Source organism: Hemiscyllium ocellatum, chromosome 24 (assembly GCF_020745735.1).
Source record: "Hemiscyllium ocellatum isolate sHemOce1 chromosome 24, sHemOce1.pat.X.cur, whole genome shotgun sequence".
Taxonomy (NCBI): domain Eukaryota; kingdom Metazoa; phylum Chordata; class Chondrichthyes; order Orectolobiformes; family Hemiscylliidae; genus Hemiscyllium; species Hemiscyllium ocellatum.
In genome coordinates, this window is record NC_083424.1 from 13333524 (window position 1) to 13351187 (window position 17664).

A 17664-nucleotide genomic window follows, 5' to 3' on the forward strand; every position below is an offset into this window, starting at 1 on the left:
GGATGACCGAGAGTGGTATTAATTGACTGGGTTGGATTTGTACACAGGAAATAACTGGGCAATTTTGCACATTATTGGGTAAATATTTGTCTTGTAACACAAATCTACATGGGTATTTCAAAGGTGCCTACAATAGGATTGACTACAGACACACTGTGGTAGTCATGGACCAGTGCATTATGTCATTGCTTCTCATTCCCAGAGATCCTCCCACTCATGAAGGGGGTCTGCTGATATATCGGATAGTATCCCTGCCTCTGAACCAGGAGTACAAAGTTCAAAACACAGCCCAGAACTTCATGATCAAAAGAGGTGCCTTTATAACATGGGCAAAGTCTCAACTCACAAAGCTTTCCAATATACATCAATGCTGGATTCTAAGAATGGGACCAGGTTAGACATCTGATGGAAAAAAACACTGGAATTTCGATACAACAAATAGTTTCAGGCTGCAACTCCCAGTGTGAATTATACTTTCACCATCTCATTGTTCTGGGTTAGAGCTCTGGAAATTCAACCCATTGTTTCTAGTTATGTTGTGACAGGTATGCCACCAATGCAAGCTGAATTGTACCCACGGTATACCAGTTATCTAGAAACACAGAAAATAGGAGAAACAGTACATCATTCGGCCCTTCAGCCCACCATTCATTATAATCATGGCTGATCATCCAATTCAATAGCCTGTTCCTGCTTTTCACTCAAACTTTTTGATCATTTTAGCCCTAAGGTCTCCTTCTTGAAAACAAATTGCAACTAAAAGCAATAAAAGGGAAAGGAAGGCTGAGATATTAAGACTAAGGGAGCAATTTTGATTTAGGGCAATTTTGCAAAGCTGCCAAATGGCTGTCCATTTTACAACTCTCCTGATTTTTCCTTCTATTACTTTCAATTTTAAAAGTAGCCCTAGCAATCTGTCCAGAACGCAGTGCGGGGACTGAATTTGATGGGCTTCCATCAGTTTAATTGTGCTAAACGGAAATGAATGGAGACAAGCGCATCCATCCTTAGTATAAATATAACCCCCCATCCTATTCACACTTACCACTTGCAATTTGATCTGTGCACATACAGTACTTCGCTTCACAGCTGCAAAGCTGGTGCTAAATGTCTTCCGGACACAACTGATCCTTTGCAAAGCCTGCTGGGAAGTGCCTTCCAAACCAGACACTGACCGACATATCATCGGGATTTTAGATCTTGAAGAGAAAAGGCTCTTGAGGAATTCACTGGTTGGAGGAAGTAATGGAATAGATTAGCTGTGTTTCATTGTCAGTGCTGTGTTCAACATTACAGATAGAATTATAAAACAAAACCAGCAAAGAAATACAAGATAATTCAGGGTCTAGAGGACCACAATGTGGAAATCATTTAACTGCTTTCAATTTCACCGTCTCTCTTCTTTAAAGATGTCAGATTGTTATTGCTAATCTATGTCCTTTTTAATTGTCCCATTCTGATTGTTTTGGAATAAAATGGGGAATTCACAAATGGAGATCCCAAGGAGAAATAGGGCAGCACAGTGGCTCAGTGGTTAGCAGTGCTGCATCACAGTACCAGGGACCTGCGTTCAATTCCAAGCTTGGGTGTCTGTCTGTGCGGAGTTTGCATGTTCTCCCCTTGTCTGCGTGGGTTTCCTCCAAATGTTCCAGATTCCTCCCAATGTCCAAAGATTTGCAGGTTAGGTGTATTGGCCATGCTACATTCCTCCACAGGGTTAAGGGATGTGTCAGGGGTTAGGGGATAGGTAGGGAGTGATTCTGAGTAGTATGCTTTTCAGTGGGTTGGTGCAAACTTGATGGGTTGAATAGCCTGCTTCTGCACTGTAGGGATTTTCTGATGTGACTGTATTAGGTGCTGGGGAAGATTGAGCAGATACTCAATTGTTGGTGTGGACTCTACAGGGATGGGCCAATGGGTCTTTTGAAGGTCTGGGAGGTCAGCAGTACCAATGGTCAGGGCAGAGGGCGCTGCCCACATGGGTGAAGAATGCCCTCAAGATATATGTAACCACTGAATAGACTTTGGCCATAGCTGGTGAGCCATCACTGCACAAGGATAGTGTCCTCTCTGCTGGCCTGCAGTTCTGGACCACATAGCTCCACAGATCTATGCTGTACTTTTCACAGATGCACCTCAGGCACTGACCTGTGCTATGTCTCATGATCAGCTCCACCACCAGCAACCTGCCACCCCCACCCTCCCACCCTGCCACCAGCCTGATATTTAGAGGATGCCACAATTCTATCCAGGGACTCCAAAGCATGTCAGGGGTCCCTCCTGCATCTGGACAACAATGTCTAGGTAGTGGATGAAGATTGGCCTTAATTGGCCACTCACCACTGATGGCCAAGAAGCCATGACCTTCCAGAAACCACTTCTTTGGAATTAGGCCAGAGGCAGGTCCATGCCAACATTGTGGAATTCTGACCATTATAAGAGACTGCCAACACACCTGCCTCCCAACCCACTTCTAGCTCAGGATGAAAGCTCCATTCAAGGAGCAACAGCACCTTCACCACAGTACAACCATTTGTCTCCCTCAGTTTTCCCTTCTGTCATACTCTTGTCTACCCTTTAATAGGTCTTGTACTCAGGCCCTCAGCTCCTTGCTATATTTTTCTATGAGATGTCTTTCTATAGTGTACATTCCATAAGTCAGGAGGATCTCAGTTTAGAGGAACATCAAGCTTAGCCAAGAGTTCCTCATATTATTTGTACATTATTAAGAAAAACATTTTAAATAAAGCTTTCACAAACCTCATTGGATTGATGTTAATAAAAGAACGTGGTTTTTAGAAAACCAAAGTGAATCATATATCTATTCTGTGGGCAAAGACCCACAAGGGAGTTGGATATTAATAAGATATTCCATATTGATTAATCTGTTCATGGGTCTAATACGTATTATAATGCATAGAGTTTAAAGGATCCATTCTGGGAGAATTGTTGAACCGGTTCTCAGCATGGAGTGCACTAGTGGGGACATGGGAGTTGAGCAAAGAGGATAGTTTCCATTCCTAAAGATGCCAGGGCAGAAGGACGTAGAGTAAATAATTAGAAGGGATAGCATTGTTGAGATACTCATCCCAGGAAGAGGGTAAATCTCAGGAAGAGGTTAGGTTATTTCAACAGTGCTAACCTGTCCAATTAATTACTTTTTCCACCCTGTCAGTGATCAACTTCTGGATGAAAGATCCATGGGCAATCTTCCCAACACACTGCTAATTAAAGTTCGACAGTAGCCAATTGATGACCACTTAAGGGATCAACTGAGTCCCCTAGCGAAAGAAACTTGAGTCAGACATCTTGAAGTTTATTTACAACAATAGCAATTCACAAGGTTATGATATCATAGACCTACACACATGGTCTGAGTTCTATGATTATTGATGTTTAAATACAATGGATAAGTGACTGATTGAAGATACTGCACTGACCTCATTACACAGAGAGGATGATTAAAGGTGAGCCAGTTACTCAGGAAAGCTAATGGATTGTTGGCACTTATTTCAAGGGATTTGGTGTGTAAGAGTGAGGAAGACTTACTGCAAATGTAAAAGGTGTTGGTGAGATCACATCTAGAGAATACTGAGTAATTTTGGTTCCTTTATTTGAAGAAAGATATTGCTTCATTGGAAGCAGTTCAGAGAAAGCTCCTGAGGATGATCCCTAGGATGGAAGGATTGTCTTATGAGCAAAGGCTAAACAGGTTGGGCTAAACTCACTGGAACTCAGAGGAATGAGAGGTGATCTCATTGAAACATCTTGGACTTGACAGGGTCAGTGCTGAGAAAATGTTTCCCCTTATGGGAGACCAGGAGGCATAGACTCAGAATAAAGGGGCACCAATTTAAGACTGAGATGAGGAGGCATTTATTCTCTTAGAGGGTTGAGAGTCTTTGGAACTCCTTGCCACAGAGAACTGTGGGGGCAGAGTCATCGTGTCTATTTAAGGTGGCGATAGATAGATTCTTCATCAGCCAGGGAATCAAGGGTTAAAGAGAAAAGTCAGGAAAGTGATGTAAGGAGTGTTGGATCAGCCATAATCCTATTGAATAGGAGAGCAGGCTCGAGGGGCTGAATGGCTGAATGTTCTTTATAGTCTTCTGGTCTTTATATGGAAACGTCACATATATTGATGATGCATAAATGTATGGAACCCTTGCAGTGATACAACAGCTGGTTGATGTTTTAGATCTTGGATCTCAGCTGGTCATCTTGGCCATGAGGCTGGAACACTTACATTCTGGATTCCTGCAGTAGCTGGCTGGCATTCTCCAGCGAGAGGTTTTGCTTGGCCTTGTTGATCCAACCTGTCAGATCGTATCTCACAGGGTCTGTGCCGAGCTGGTGTGCTATCACAAACTGCAGCTCCTGTTCACACCTCCTCACTGGCTGGCTCTCTGCAGGCACAATTCATCAATGCAGGCTTTAGCGGTATTCGTGTGAAATATTCAGAACCCAAAGATCAGACAAAATTTTACCACAAAAAATACAGTTGAAGGAAAGCGCAAGGGTAAAGGAATGGTGTGGCCAGGCAAAAAGACCTTCCTGCTGTAAAAAGTCTACCAATGAATATTTTAATATGACTTTAAAATAATTAATGATTTGGAGATGCCAGTGTTGGACTGTCGTGGATAAAGTTAAAAATCACACAACACCAGATTATAATCCAACAGGTTTAAGTGGAAGCATTACTTTCAGAGTGCTGCTCTTTCATCAGGTGGTTATGGGATGAAGGAGCAGCGCCCCGAAAACTAGTGCTTCTAATTAAACCTATTGGACTATAGGTTTGTGTTGTGTGACTTTTAACTTAAAATGATTAATGGTCAAGGATTGGCCTCCTTCCCTTTTGTTGCTATTATTTGCTGAGACATGGGCATCACTGCCAGGGTAAACAGTTGCTACCCGTCCCTGGCTGCCCTTGACCTGAAAAGTTCACTCAGCCGTTGCAGAGGGACAGTGGAGAGTCCACAACACCGCTGTGGGTCTGGAGTCACCTGTAGGCCAGACCAGGTAAGGACAGCAGATTTCCTGTCCCCTTACAACAATCAACAATCACTTATAGTTCCATGGTCACCATCAATGAGATTCGTTTTCTTTTCCAGATTTCATTAAGTAGATTTAAATTCATCAAATGCTGTAATTTACACCCATGTGCCCAGAGTGTTCAGCAAGGACTAATCCAATAAAATTACCACTACCCTTCCAACTCTCCCTTAATCCCATTTGCCAATTCTTATTTTAGGTCATAGAAACCCTACTGTATGGAAACATGCCATTCAGCCCAATGCACCTACACCAACCCTCCAAAGGGTATCCCACCCAAATCCAGCCCCCTACCCTACCTCTGTAACCCTGCATTTCCCCTGGCCAATCCATTTAACCTGCACACCTTTGGACTATGGGTGGAAAACTGGAGCACCCAGAGGAAACCCATGCAGATACCAGGAGAATGTGCAAACTCCACACAGAGAGTTGCCCAGGGGTGGAATTGAACCCGTATCCCCAACACCGTGAAGCAGCAGTGCTAACCACTGAACCATCATGTTCCCTGCTCGTAATTTATTTTGCTCCTCATACATGATTTAAGTTCCGATTTTTAAAAAAAAATTCCGATTTGCAGTCTGTGTGTCAATCTGATTTAGTGAAGAGTTTTACTCTTTGTCTTCCTCACAGACGCTGTGGGTAGTAATTGAGCAAATTAACAAAAACTGACACTGAAAGGCTCTGGAAAAGGTCTAGGCCAAAAGGTAAACCTCCTCTGTCATGTCTTACAAAGAGAGATGTGGATTTATATTCAGTAGACGTTAAAAGTATAATCTCACAGAAACCTAGGAAATTCTAACAAGTCTAGACAGGGTAACACAGGAATGATGTTCCCGAGGACTGCGGGGTCCAAGACCAGAGGTTTCAGGGGTTATGGATAGGGAGGGGCATTTAGGACTGAGATGAGGTGAAACTGCTTCACTCAGAGTGTTGAGCCTATAGAACTGTCTGTCACAAAGGCCAGTTGAGGCCAAAATATTGAATGCTTTCAAGAAGGAGTTACATATAGATTTTACGGCATCAAAGGGTGAGAGGAGAAAGTGTGAACAGGAACTTGGATAATCAGCCTTTGTAAGGGCAGGCCCAATTGGCCAAATCACCCACTCCTTCACTTACTTTCCATGTTTCTATGTAACCTTTCTGAGGACTTTACATCTGTATTGAATTGTGTTGCTCATAATTGTCCATAAAGTCCTAGCTTTGGTCTAAACAATGGTGTAGAGAGGTCTAACATGATGCTTTTATATTCCATGCATCAAGTCATAAACCCATGCAACTCATCTTATCAATTTGCCCTGCCACATTTAAGGATTTATCTACATGAATACCACGGTACTGTATGTGGTTTAATGCTACACTATGAATTCATGCTCAAGACTGATTGGAAAAAAAGAAGACAAAATCAAGAATTGTCTTCAGGTTTAAATTTCTTTATTATACATTAATGCTAAATACTATTATAATGTTAATCACGGATATGTCAGGTTCATATTTGAAAGTTACATTACATAAGGAGTAATCTATCTTGTTAATGTGCATGTGGTCTCAAAATCTTCCTAGTCTAGTGTAGTCTGATGTAGTAGTATCTGTTTAATTTGGTCTGCTCTAACTCTGCCCACACTGTGCTATTTATGCTCAGTGATGGCCAATTCCAGGACATCATTACAAGTTACACCAGGGTTCTGAAGCCCTTACAATTGTTGTTCTCTGGTCAGCCACACCTGTTAACATTGTTTCATTAAATAGTCATATCCCCATTCTGTGCTGTGCTGTTCAAATGCATGCAAGGTAATGGCTTTCCTTGTCCACATCCAATAATGGCCACACTTTGTTAACTGTCAACCACTTTGGGTCATAGTAAAGATATTAAAAAAGCTAAATAAATACATGTCTTTTTTCCTGGTGGGAAGGGTGTGAAAACAATGTGACAAATGAGGTTTCATGCTTCTTCCATCTTCCAATCTCAGAGTAATGTTGTCAAAGACTCCAGATTTTAGATTTACAGCCTTTGTCTACCTGCTGCAACTCTGGGTCTGGTAAGACCTTGGGTACAGGAAGCCTGAGGATATGGATGTTTGCACTTGCTCTTTGTTACAGAAACATGAACATCTCAGTAACAGATGGAATGAAACAAAACACACACATTAACAGTTTGTTTAAATCACTGCATTGTTGGATCATTACTAGAATTTATCTGATGAATTCTCAGAGTGAGAAACAGATGTTATAAACATCTAATGGTTTCAGTACTCAACAAGGAATATCTAAGCAAATATCTGTGTTGATTTCTTTATTAGCTGCTTGCACTGACATCAACATTAATCTATCATTGAGTGAGCAGATACCATTTACAAGAAACACATTACTGAAGATAGACAATGTGGTTTCCCAGATACTGTGCTCAATAAACCATCACCAATCTGTTCATTATACCTTAGCAACTGATCTCTTGAGTCTACTAATTAAAATAACAAATTAGAGCTGCTGTATCCCATACTTATTCTTTGTACACTCTTTACAAAGTACACTGTTTGTTTTATTTCTATCATTACCTTCTTTTTCCATTCCCTTCTTCTCAAAGTAGGAACACAAACGGTCAAGGACAACAGCATCATTGGAGCCTTGGACTAACACCTCTTCATCCAGAATCCAGAGAAGGCCTTTGGGTTCCTCACCTTGTGTAGATGGATGAACCTTGAACTGAAAGATGAAACGCTAAACGTGAGACTCAATAGAGAACCTAAAGTATTTGCAGTTTGATTTTCATATAGCAGACTTATGTGGAGCAAAAGCGAGACAATAAAAAACAGGGGCTGCGAGATAACTTTGTCTTCTGTTGCGTATACGTTATACAAAACAGTTTAATTGCCTCTGGGTGCACTTTGGAAATTATCGTGAATGCTGAGTGGGTTCAGCTCTTTGAATTCTGAGACTTCAGTCTATATCCAGCTTATATTGAAGTCAACTTTTTTGCCAGTTACAAAAAAAGCAATAAGAATTTTAAATGAACTGTCAGGAATGTAAGAGTGATGGAGTGAAGTGCTGAAAATTAGCTCAAAAATGGACGGTTTGCATGAGTCACACATACTTTTCAGAAGACAAACCTAACGCGTGTTGCAGATTGCCTTTTGCTCAGGGGTCTGTAAGAACCGAAAATAATTTATTTGAAAATAAAAACTTGCAAATTAGAAGATTGGATGCTGTTGTGTTGCAGAGAACATATTACTTTGTTATTTTTTAATGGTTTTGAAGAAAAAATGCAACTGTGTGGAGTTTGCTTCTTGGTTAGACAAGAGTGATACAATCATACGGCACAGAAGTAGACCCTTCAGTCCAACCTATCCATGCAAACCAGATATCCCATTCTGACCTAGTCCCACTTGCCAGCATTTATCCCATATCCTTCTATATCTTTCCTAATCATGTACCCATCCAGATGCCTTAAATGTTATAAAAGCACCAGCCTCCACCACTTCCTCTGGCAGCTTGTTCTACTCTTAGGTTCCTTTCAAATCTTTTCCCTCTCACCTGATACCTATGTCCTCTAGTTTTAGACTTCCCAAGCCTGGGAAAAAGAGCTTGGCTATTCACCCTTCTGTTTCATCATGATTTTATAAACCTCTGTAATGTCACTCCTCAGCCTTTGATGTTCCAACGATAAAGGCCCCAGCCTACTCAGCCTCTCCCTATAGTTCAAACTCGTGTAAATCTTTTCTGCACCCTTTCCAGTTTAAGAACACGAGTGTCATGCAACTTTTACAGAAGTTGGATTTGATAATTTTCTGTGACATATTGCCACCAGGTATCTTTGGGTTGAAAATAAAACTGCCTAGCAACAGCTTTTGGAATTGTTTTAAGATGTAGCGTGTTGCAGTGATACTATCTTCTACCTAACCTGGGAGCACTTTATGCTGACACAGATTGTATTGATTGGTATGAGACCCAGATGGATCCCATTGATTATGCGATCCCCAATTGGGGTTGTTAACCTGGGCCAATCAGGGAGCCCTGGCTGACAGATATAAACAGGAGATTCAGAGAGTCTCCTCATTCCAGGGAGTGGCTCTGAGCTGGCTGGTGTTATAGTCAGTGTGCTACTGTTAGTTTCTACCTCCCCTATTTTTGAAGATTGGGGAGGGGGGAAGGAAGGATTCCTGATTCCTGATTCCTGATTCCTGATTCCTGATTCCTGATTCCTGATTCCTGATTCCTGATTCCTGATTCCTGATTCCTGATTCCGCTGAATTATTTTGCTAGTTTGTTAACTGGCATTCCTTTTAGTGAGGACTGATTACTAAGCTCCTGATGTACATCATGTGTTTCAGGGGTAACTCAGTTCTCATTAGGGGGTTGTTGTTTCACTGGCTGGTTACAACCTGTGTTTCTCTTTTCTCTCTTTTTGAGAAAAGGATATTGTTAATTTTGTGGTAGGGCTTAGCCCTTGGACTCTAGTTTCCTTTGTTTTTTTTTTGTATGTGTCTTCACTTTTTATTGGTGTTTGGACTGAGCCCTTGTGGAAGACATACATTTTACCAGAGGAGCTGTTCCTGTGGAAGGCCTAGTCCTGGGACTGGGCCTCTGAAGATTGATCACCTGTGTGTGTTCTGGGAGGTGAGCAGTTGCTGTATCCTGGAGTTTGGCAGCTGACCTTTCCTTCAGGAGTGGACCAAACCCCTGTGAGTTAACTGCACCTGTACTATGTTCCTGTGAGTGGGCCTGGTTTTCCAAGACTGGACCAGGACTCCATGGAGACTGAATGCCTGTGTGCTGAGGGGTGTGCATTTGCTGCTTTCAGGAGTGGACTCTGCCCTTGGTTGTGGACTCTGCTGTTTGGAGTGGACTCTATTTCTGACATTGCACATTGTATAGTGGAGTGGACTCTTCCTGGAAATGGATTCTATATTTTGAAGACTGTATGGATTTGGACTGTGTACCAGAAAGGACTCTGTTTTTTTGGTAATTAACTGTATTGTGGGGGTTTCCTGGGTCTATCACCTGCACTGTCTTGCGTGTCCCTGGGTCTGGCAGGCCTTGCTGTGAGCTGGGAGGCTCATGGTTTGTCTTTAAAGCTGTCACCTCAAGAGCCTGAGAGTGGGCAGGCCATCCTGTGACCCTGAAGGTTGGTAGGCTGCTCCGAAAGCTGGAGGGTGGGTAGGCCACCCTGATGCCAGTTGCCCTGAGAGCTGGATGGTGGGTCGGCCATTCTGAACACTGTCGTCCTGAGAAGGGGTAATCAGGACGGACTGTGGTCGAAAGGTGGGTCAGGACGGACCGAGAACTGGAGGGAACATGGGGTGGACCAAGAGCCGGAAGGTGGGTAGGGGCGGGCTGCCTTAGAGTAATCGGAAGGTGGGAGGGATGGGGGCTTGCTGGGTCTGTATTGTCTGCACTTTATTTATGTAACTGGATTAGTTTTTTATGTATAAATGTCATTGTCGCTGTCTTGTCATATGTGGAACTGGGATTTGAGGTCTGTCCTCATGTCTGTGTAAACTGGTTGAACGGTAGGGTGTGGGGCCTGGCTTTGCTGCTCCAGGATAGCCCACAGGCTGGACGGCACATTGAGGTGGGTGAGAGCTCATTGGTACATAGGGGCAGACCAAGAGCCAGAAGTGGGTAGCCGTGCTCAGCGCTGTCACCCCAGGCAGGTACCCCGGGTTGTCCTAGAGGTGGTCGAAAGGTGCTGAGGGTGGTTAGTGAAGCCAGGGGGTGGGTAGGCCGTCCTGACCGCTGTCACCCTGGGCGGGTATCGGGGCGGGCTGTCCCAGAGGCAGTCGAAACGTGGGTCAGGGCAGACCGAGAACTGGAAGGGACATGGGGTGGACAGAGAGCCAGAGGGTGGGAGGGATGGGGGCTTGCTGGGTCTGTATTGTATGCACGTTTTTTCTATGTAACTGGATTCTCCTTTTATGTATAAATGTCATTGTTGCTGTCTTTTATGTGGAACTGGGATTTGAGGTTTGTCCTCATCTCTCTATAAACTGGTTGAACGGTAGGGTTTGGGGCCTAGCTTTGCTGCTCCTCTCCCTTGTTAAAATTGCTGTTGTATACAGCTGTAAATGTTAAGTTTTCCTTTTTTTTTTGTAATAAAATAAACAGGAGATTCAGAGTCTCCTCATTCCAGGGGCTGGATCTGAGCTGGCAGCTCATGTACTGGGCACATGTAAATAAAGGGTGACCTGGTGATGGGATACCAGTCACTGTGCAGCTATTTCACAGAAAGTAAAAATATCTTCCATTCCTCAGCAAAGTCACTGCATGATTGAATGGCAGAGCAGCCCTGATGGGCCAAATGGCCTACATTTTGCTCCAATGCCTTATGGTCTTATAACTGCCCTCGAAGGAGCTCCTTTCAATTACCGGTAAACCAGACTAATTGCTGGTAAATCAACCACAGTCAAGAGTTTTCAAGAATATACAGCCAGGAATGTCCAGGGTTGAGACCAAAGCTAACTGCATATGAATTGTTGAACTTAGTTGATAGCTAAAATTAATACTTCAATGGGATTTCAAAAGTATGGGAACAGGCACTTGTGTAAGATGCTCTCACTTCATACCCAGGGAATACTGTCATGTGTTTACTTTGGAGAGTAATTGGAGGGAGGACACATTTTTCACCATCAGGGTGTGGAGTGGCTTTGCTGAGTAATGGTATTCCAATCACTACAATCTGTGTCAGCATAGAACTGATTGGTTTTTCAACCCCCATTTTGCTGTATTCTCCCTGTAACCTTAGGTTCTTGATTACCAAGAGGATCAATCATCTGTTTTAAATATACTTAACTGGAGATAATCAAACATGCTAGGCCAGCTCACAAAGCCCACAACCCATGAGTGATTTTAAAAAAAACTAAATTTATATTCATCCTCACTGAATACTCTAACTTGAGCAGACTGTGCAAGATATAAGAATAGGCAGGGGCTGCTTTCCCTGGGCGTGGATAAGGTGAATAGGCAAGGTCTTTTCCCTGGGGTGGAGGAGTCCAGAACTAGAGAGCATAGGTTTAGGATGAGAGGGGAAAGATATAAAAGGGACCTAAGGGGCAACTTCTTCACACAGAAGGTGGTACGGGTGTGGAGTGAGCTGCCAGAGGAAGTGGTGGAGACTGGTACAACATTTAAAAGGCATCTGGATTGGTATATAAATAGGAAGGGTTTAAACAGATATCGGCTAAGTTGGTAAATGGGATTAGATTAGGATAACTGGCATGGACGAGTTGGACTGAAGGGTCTGTTTCCGTGCTGTACATTTCTATGATTCTGTGAGATTAATAAATGTGTAAAATGGGCATATGATTGGGAAATTAACCTCAATATTAATAAATCTGAGGCAATAAATATTGGTAGGAAACATAAAAAAGCCACATGCTCCTTTGATAACCGACATCTAGGTGGGAAACAGACACTTCATTTCAGTTCATTTCGAGAGGGCAAGCCTGGAAAAGCAGAGAACCCATATTTAACTTGTTTGGAGCTGGGTTGCTCAACTACAAAAAAGACAAAAAGTAAGAGATGCGTTTTTGATTTTCGTGACTTTACCAAAATTGAGTTTCTCCAGTACTTTCCGCTTGTGTTGCAGGGAAAATGGTGTCTGCTGGGGGACAAATGATATTCAAGCCTGCAACTCATACAATGTGATAGTGGAAAACGCACCAATATTTCATGAAGGTATTCAAATATCAGGAACTACTATCATGTTAAACCTGATAGCGAAAGGTGGAGTAGGATAAAACATTTTAGCCGAGGATGATTAACTGGCTCATCATGGCAATGTCATGACAGGTTATGAATTATCTTTAACTTGCTTTAGAATTTGTTGCCGTTTGAGTGACAAATGGTTCCTATGAGACAGAGAATATTATCAGTTTTAGGAACCTGGTGTTGCATCAATCACTCATGGGTAGGTTTGCCTGCAGAGGCTGAGAGCGTTGAGCGAGACCCACGATATTATGACAGGTTCAGATAACGGAGGCAAAATAAAGTTTCCTCCATTAGCTGAAGGTACAAGGAGCAGAGAACATGAATTGAAGCGATTGGGCAAGGCATGCAGGGGAGCGAGAGGCATTAACTCACTGCCAGTGGGGGTGGGGGAAGCTGAGGCAGTCAATGAGATCAGAAGGATATTGAATGAGCAACTGAGCGGAATAAACTTGCAGAGTTTCTGGTAAAGAGAAAGTGAATGGAATTGACGAAATATTCTGCAGGGATTGGGGCTGAATTTGATGGGCTGAAGAGCCTACTTGTGCAGCATAAAGAATCTCTGACACAATAAATATCTAAAACAGATTAAAAATCGGTCAGTTGTTTCTTCAGCACTCCAAGCAATAACCCTTAACTCATAAGAAACGGGGTAGATGCCCCTTGCAATTGCATTTTGATTTACCCCTCTCCCACTCACCCTAGCTCTCCCTCACCATTGATCCCTTAATGGGTTTTGCATGTAAACAACTCAACTGCAAACATGGGCGATTTACTGATGCTCATTAATAGATGAAATTAATACTGTGAATGATTTAGTGATGGGGGAAAAATATGTTCAACTGTGTGTGAGAGCACTTCTGGATGTAAAAAGAAAGAGACTAGATAAGTGAGGGGTTGTTTTCCTTAGAGCAAGGAAAGCTGAGGGGAGAATCTGATTGAAGTCTACAAAATGATGATGGGCACAGATCGATGGATAGGGAGAAGCCCCTCCCCTTAGCAGAGAGCTGGGTTGTAAGGTAAGGGGCAGGACCTTTGGGGAGAACTGAGGAAATTTGGTTTTTCACCCCAAGGCTGGTGATTATCTCAAACTCACTGCCTAAAAGGATGGCACAGGTGAGAATACCCAAGACATTCAAGAACTTTTTAAATGAGCACTTGAAACTCCACAGCATACCAGACTACGGGCCAAGTGCTGGAAAATTGGATCAGAATAGATGGATGCTTGGTTGCCAGCATAGACATAATGAGCCAAAAGGCATTTTACAGTGTTATGAAAATCACCATAATTCTACAGGACCATAGGCTTGCTCTCATTAGGGAGAGACAACAGTTAGTAGCTGAGGGTCACCACACCTCAAGTAAATGGAGAGCCTTTCATGGTATTCTCAGCCAGTGCAAGAACTGAACCCACGTTGTTGGTGTCACTCTACATCACAAACCAGCCATCCAGCCAACTGAGCTAACCAACTACTCTCTTATGCATACAAAAACTTTATGAACTCCATATGCTTGTGACATTTCATATCAACAATTTGCCTACCTAAGCAGGAATTTGACAATTTAGCGGTAAATACTGAGCAGTGTTGTGCCATGAACTGCAGAAACTGCACTGGGGCTGTCCACACTAATCTCACACCGAATCTCAGCCAACAGCTTCAAACAAAGGACCCTGGGTGAAAAGCTCTCCTCTGACCTCCAATTTCACATGCTGAATATGACGAATACACATCGTTACAAACTTCTAAAAGTATTGCAGCAGACTGAAGGTCTGAGCTGAATCTTTCAAGTTTTGCCAATGCTGCTCTGACAGTAATGTGATCGCAATACCAGCCCCAGTGTCAGAGCACAACAGCCGACTGTGAGAGAGTGGGTGGATGGAAGTGTAGGATGCGGTTTTATAAACAGTTTAATTGAGAGCAGGAAGCTAGATGGCTCGCTCACAAGCCAGAAGCTTTGGTTAAAAATAAACAAGGTTTGTTAGAAAACATCCAATTCTCTTTTGGCAAAACTGATTTTCCACTCGATTCTCCTCACGTTCCTGGACCTCAGAAGAGAAAGCACAGTTTGGTCAAGGGCCAATCAATTGATATTGAAAAGGATCCAAGGGAAGAAGGGACAATGATGGTTCCAAGGAATGCCTTGAGTTCTGTAATTTCCCAAAGGTGGTGTGACTGAAGGGTGGCCTGCAACAGTCTCAATACTTTGGATAAAATTTTGTCTTGCACTGTTGTTTTTTTTCATTATTCACACTAACACATTCCTCAGCTTCCTCCAATCACCCAACTGAGCATGCTGAACCTTTTGCATTTGTATCATAAGCTGCAGGTCACAGAAGGGAAACTTAAGCCAAGTGTATGGTCTAGTCGGAGTTTGCCAGTTCTCCGCAATCCAGAGAGATTCCAGAGAATTCTGGAGAAACTCAGCTGGCGTGGTAGCACTCTGTGGAGAGAGAAACAGAGATTACGTTTCAAGTCTTCTTCAGAAGTGAAAATGATTTTTTTTGTACACTTTAGACAGGCAGAGGAAGAGCAAAGGCTTTTCACCAAAGGAGTTGCTTATAGCGGTGAAAGAGAGAAACAGATCTCAATCGGTGTGAATTAAAGATCCTCGATGGTAAGAGGAAAGTAAACAAGACAAGGCTTTGGGGGAGAGAATGTAAGCAAACTGGAGAATAGACATATTGTGATCAGTTTCTGAAGTTAGTAAATTCAATATTGAGAGTCCAAGACTGTAAAGGGGCCACACAGAAAGTGAAGTGTTGTTCTTCGGGTTTCTGTTGTGTTTCGTTAGAAATCTCAGAAAGGTTTAACAAAATTCAAAATTGCTGGAAATTTTCAGCAGGTCTGGCAGCATCTGTGGAGAGAAAGCTTTGTTAACATTTCGGGTGCAGTGACACTTCCTAAGGAGAAAAGACAAGACTGCGTGCAATTCTGGTCTCCTTCTTATGGGAAGGATGTTGCGAAACTTTTAAGGGTTCAGAGAAGATTTACAAGGATGTTGGCGAGGTTGGAGGGTTTAGGCTACAGGGAGAGACTGAATAGGCTGGGGCTGTTTTCCCTCGAGTGTTGGAGGCTGAGGGGTGACCTTACAGAGATTTGTGAAATCATGAGGGGCATGGATAGGGTGAATAGACAAAGTTAATTTTTTCCTGAGGTGGAGTAATCCAAAACTAGAGGGCATAGGTTTAAAGTGAGAGGAAAAAGATTTAAAAGAAGCATAAGGGGCAACATTTCATGCAGAGGGAGATGCATGTATGGAATGAGCTGTCTGGGGAAGTGGTGGAGATTGGTACAATTACAACATTTAAAAGGCATCAGGATGGGTATATGAATAGGAAGGGTTTGGGGGATATGGGCCGGGTGCTGGCAGGTGGGACTACATTGGGTTGGGATATCTGGTCAGCGTGGACGAGTTGGACCAAAGGATCTGTTTCCATGCTGTATACCTCTAAGATCTATGATTTCTTTGGAAGAGAAAGGCTAATATGAGAGTAAAGGAGTTTGTTGAAACAGCTGGTAACTGCTGTCTTTCCTATGGACGGAGTAGAGGTGCTCCACAAAGAAGTCATCCAGTCTGTATTTGGACTCACCCCACATTATGAGCAGTGAATGCTGTGGACTAGAGTGAAGAGTACATGTAGAAGACTTCGTCACCCGGAAGGTGTGTGCAGTGACTGTCCAGGTGGACCTCACCAAATAGGAGTTCCCTGATTGGGGCTGTTAATCTGGTCCAATCAGGGAGCCCTGGCTGATAGCTGCAAACAGGAATGTCAGACATCCTGTTCACTCTGAGAGCTGGATCAAAGGGAGCTGGATCAGTGTCAAAAACTGTGTAAAGAAAGGGTAACTTGTTGATGGGATACTCGCCTCTGTGGAGTTATTTCAGTGTATGTGGTGCCTTGGGTGGTGAGAAGGGAGGAGGCTGTGTATTATTATTAGCAAATCAAACAGGGCTAAAGTCTCTGGGCTGAATTTTCTGATTGGCTTTGTTAAGGGGAAACTGTGGCCCAGTGGTATTATCACAGATAATGCTGTGGGGACCGAGGTACGAATCCTGCCATGCCAGGTGGTGGAATTAAAATTCTTTATAAATCTGGAATTAAGAATCTTATGATGACCATGAATCGATAATTCAAAAACCCTTCAGGTTCACATAAGCCTTGAAGGAAAGAAACTGTCACCCTTACCTGGTCTGGCCTACATGTGATTTCAGACCCACTGATTCCTAACTGCCCTCTAGGTAATTAGGAATGGGCAATAAATGCTAGCCTAACCAGGGTAACTAATAAATGAAATGAATGAAAAAAAATGTCACATCGAGTCTCTATGGAGGTCACCAATGCCAGTGCAACTCCAGCTTATTCAGTCTCTCCCTATAGCTCACATGTGGCCCATTCACAGTTTGGAGCCTGTGGGCAAGCTGCCAGGGTGACAGGCTGAATAAGGGGCCCACAATGAAGGCCTCAGTGGGTGGGCAGGTGGGGGGCGGGGGGAGAGTGGTGAAGGTGAGGCAGTATACTGCTGAGGTCAGGCACTTCAATGTGGGAAACTACAGGACTTGAACTGAACAGGGATGTTACTGTAGATCATGGACTCAAAGGGTGGGGGTTGCAACCTTTCATTGCCATGACAACTCCATGAGAGCCTGGAGGCCAAGCATGCCAGAGGCAGTCTGCCTCAGCTGAACCAACCCCTTTGGAACTTTTCCAACAGTGGGGGAATACCAGCTTTATCATAGAATTTGCCTGAAAATGTGTTGCTGGAAAAGCGCAGCAGGTCAGGCAGCATCCAAGGAACAGGAGATTCGACGTTTTGGGCATAAGCCCTTCTTCAGGCTTATGCCCGAAACGTCGAATCTCCTGTTCCTTGGATGCTGCCTGACCTGCTGCACTTTTCCAGCAACACATTTTTA

The 17664-nt window shown here is 43.3% G+C and overlaps 1 protein-coding gene across 6 annotated transcripts in view; it reads right to left on the bottom strand.

Annotated features, from left to right (window-relative positions):
- Window positions 1-17664, bottom strand: part of LOC132827048 (unconventional myosin-XVIIIb-like) — a 350661-nt gene that overhangs the window by 179313 nt on the left and 153684 nt on the right. For all 6 annotated transcript variants that reach the window (XM_060843476.1, XM_060843475.1, XM_060843474.1 and 3 more), the window contains 3 exons: window positions 7605-7752; window positions 4247-4406; window positions 1046-1229 (listed from right to left, as the gene is read on the bottom strand). In XM_060843476.1, coding sequence (XP_060699459.1) covers window positions 1046-1229; window positions 4247-4406; window positions 7605-7752 — 492 coding nt within the window. The remainder of the gene's footprint in view (window positions 1-1045; window positions 1230-4246; window positions 4407-7604; window positions 7753-17664) is intronic.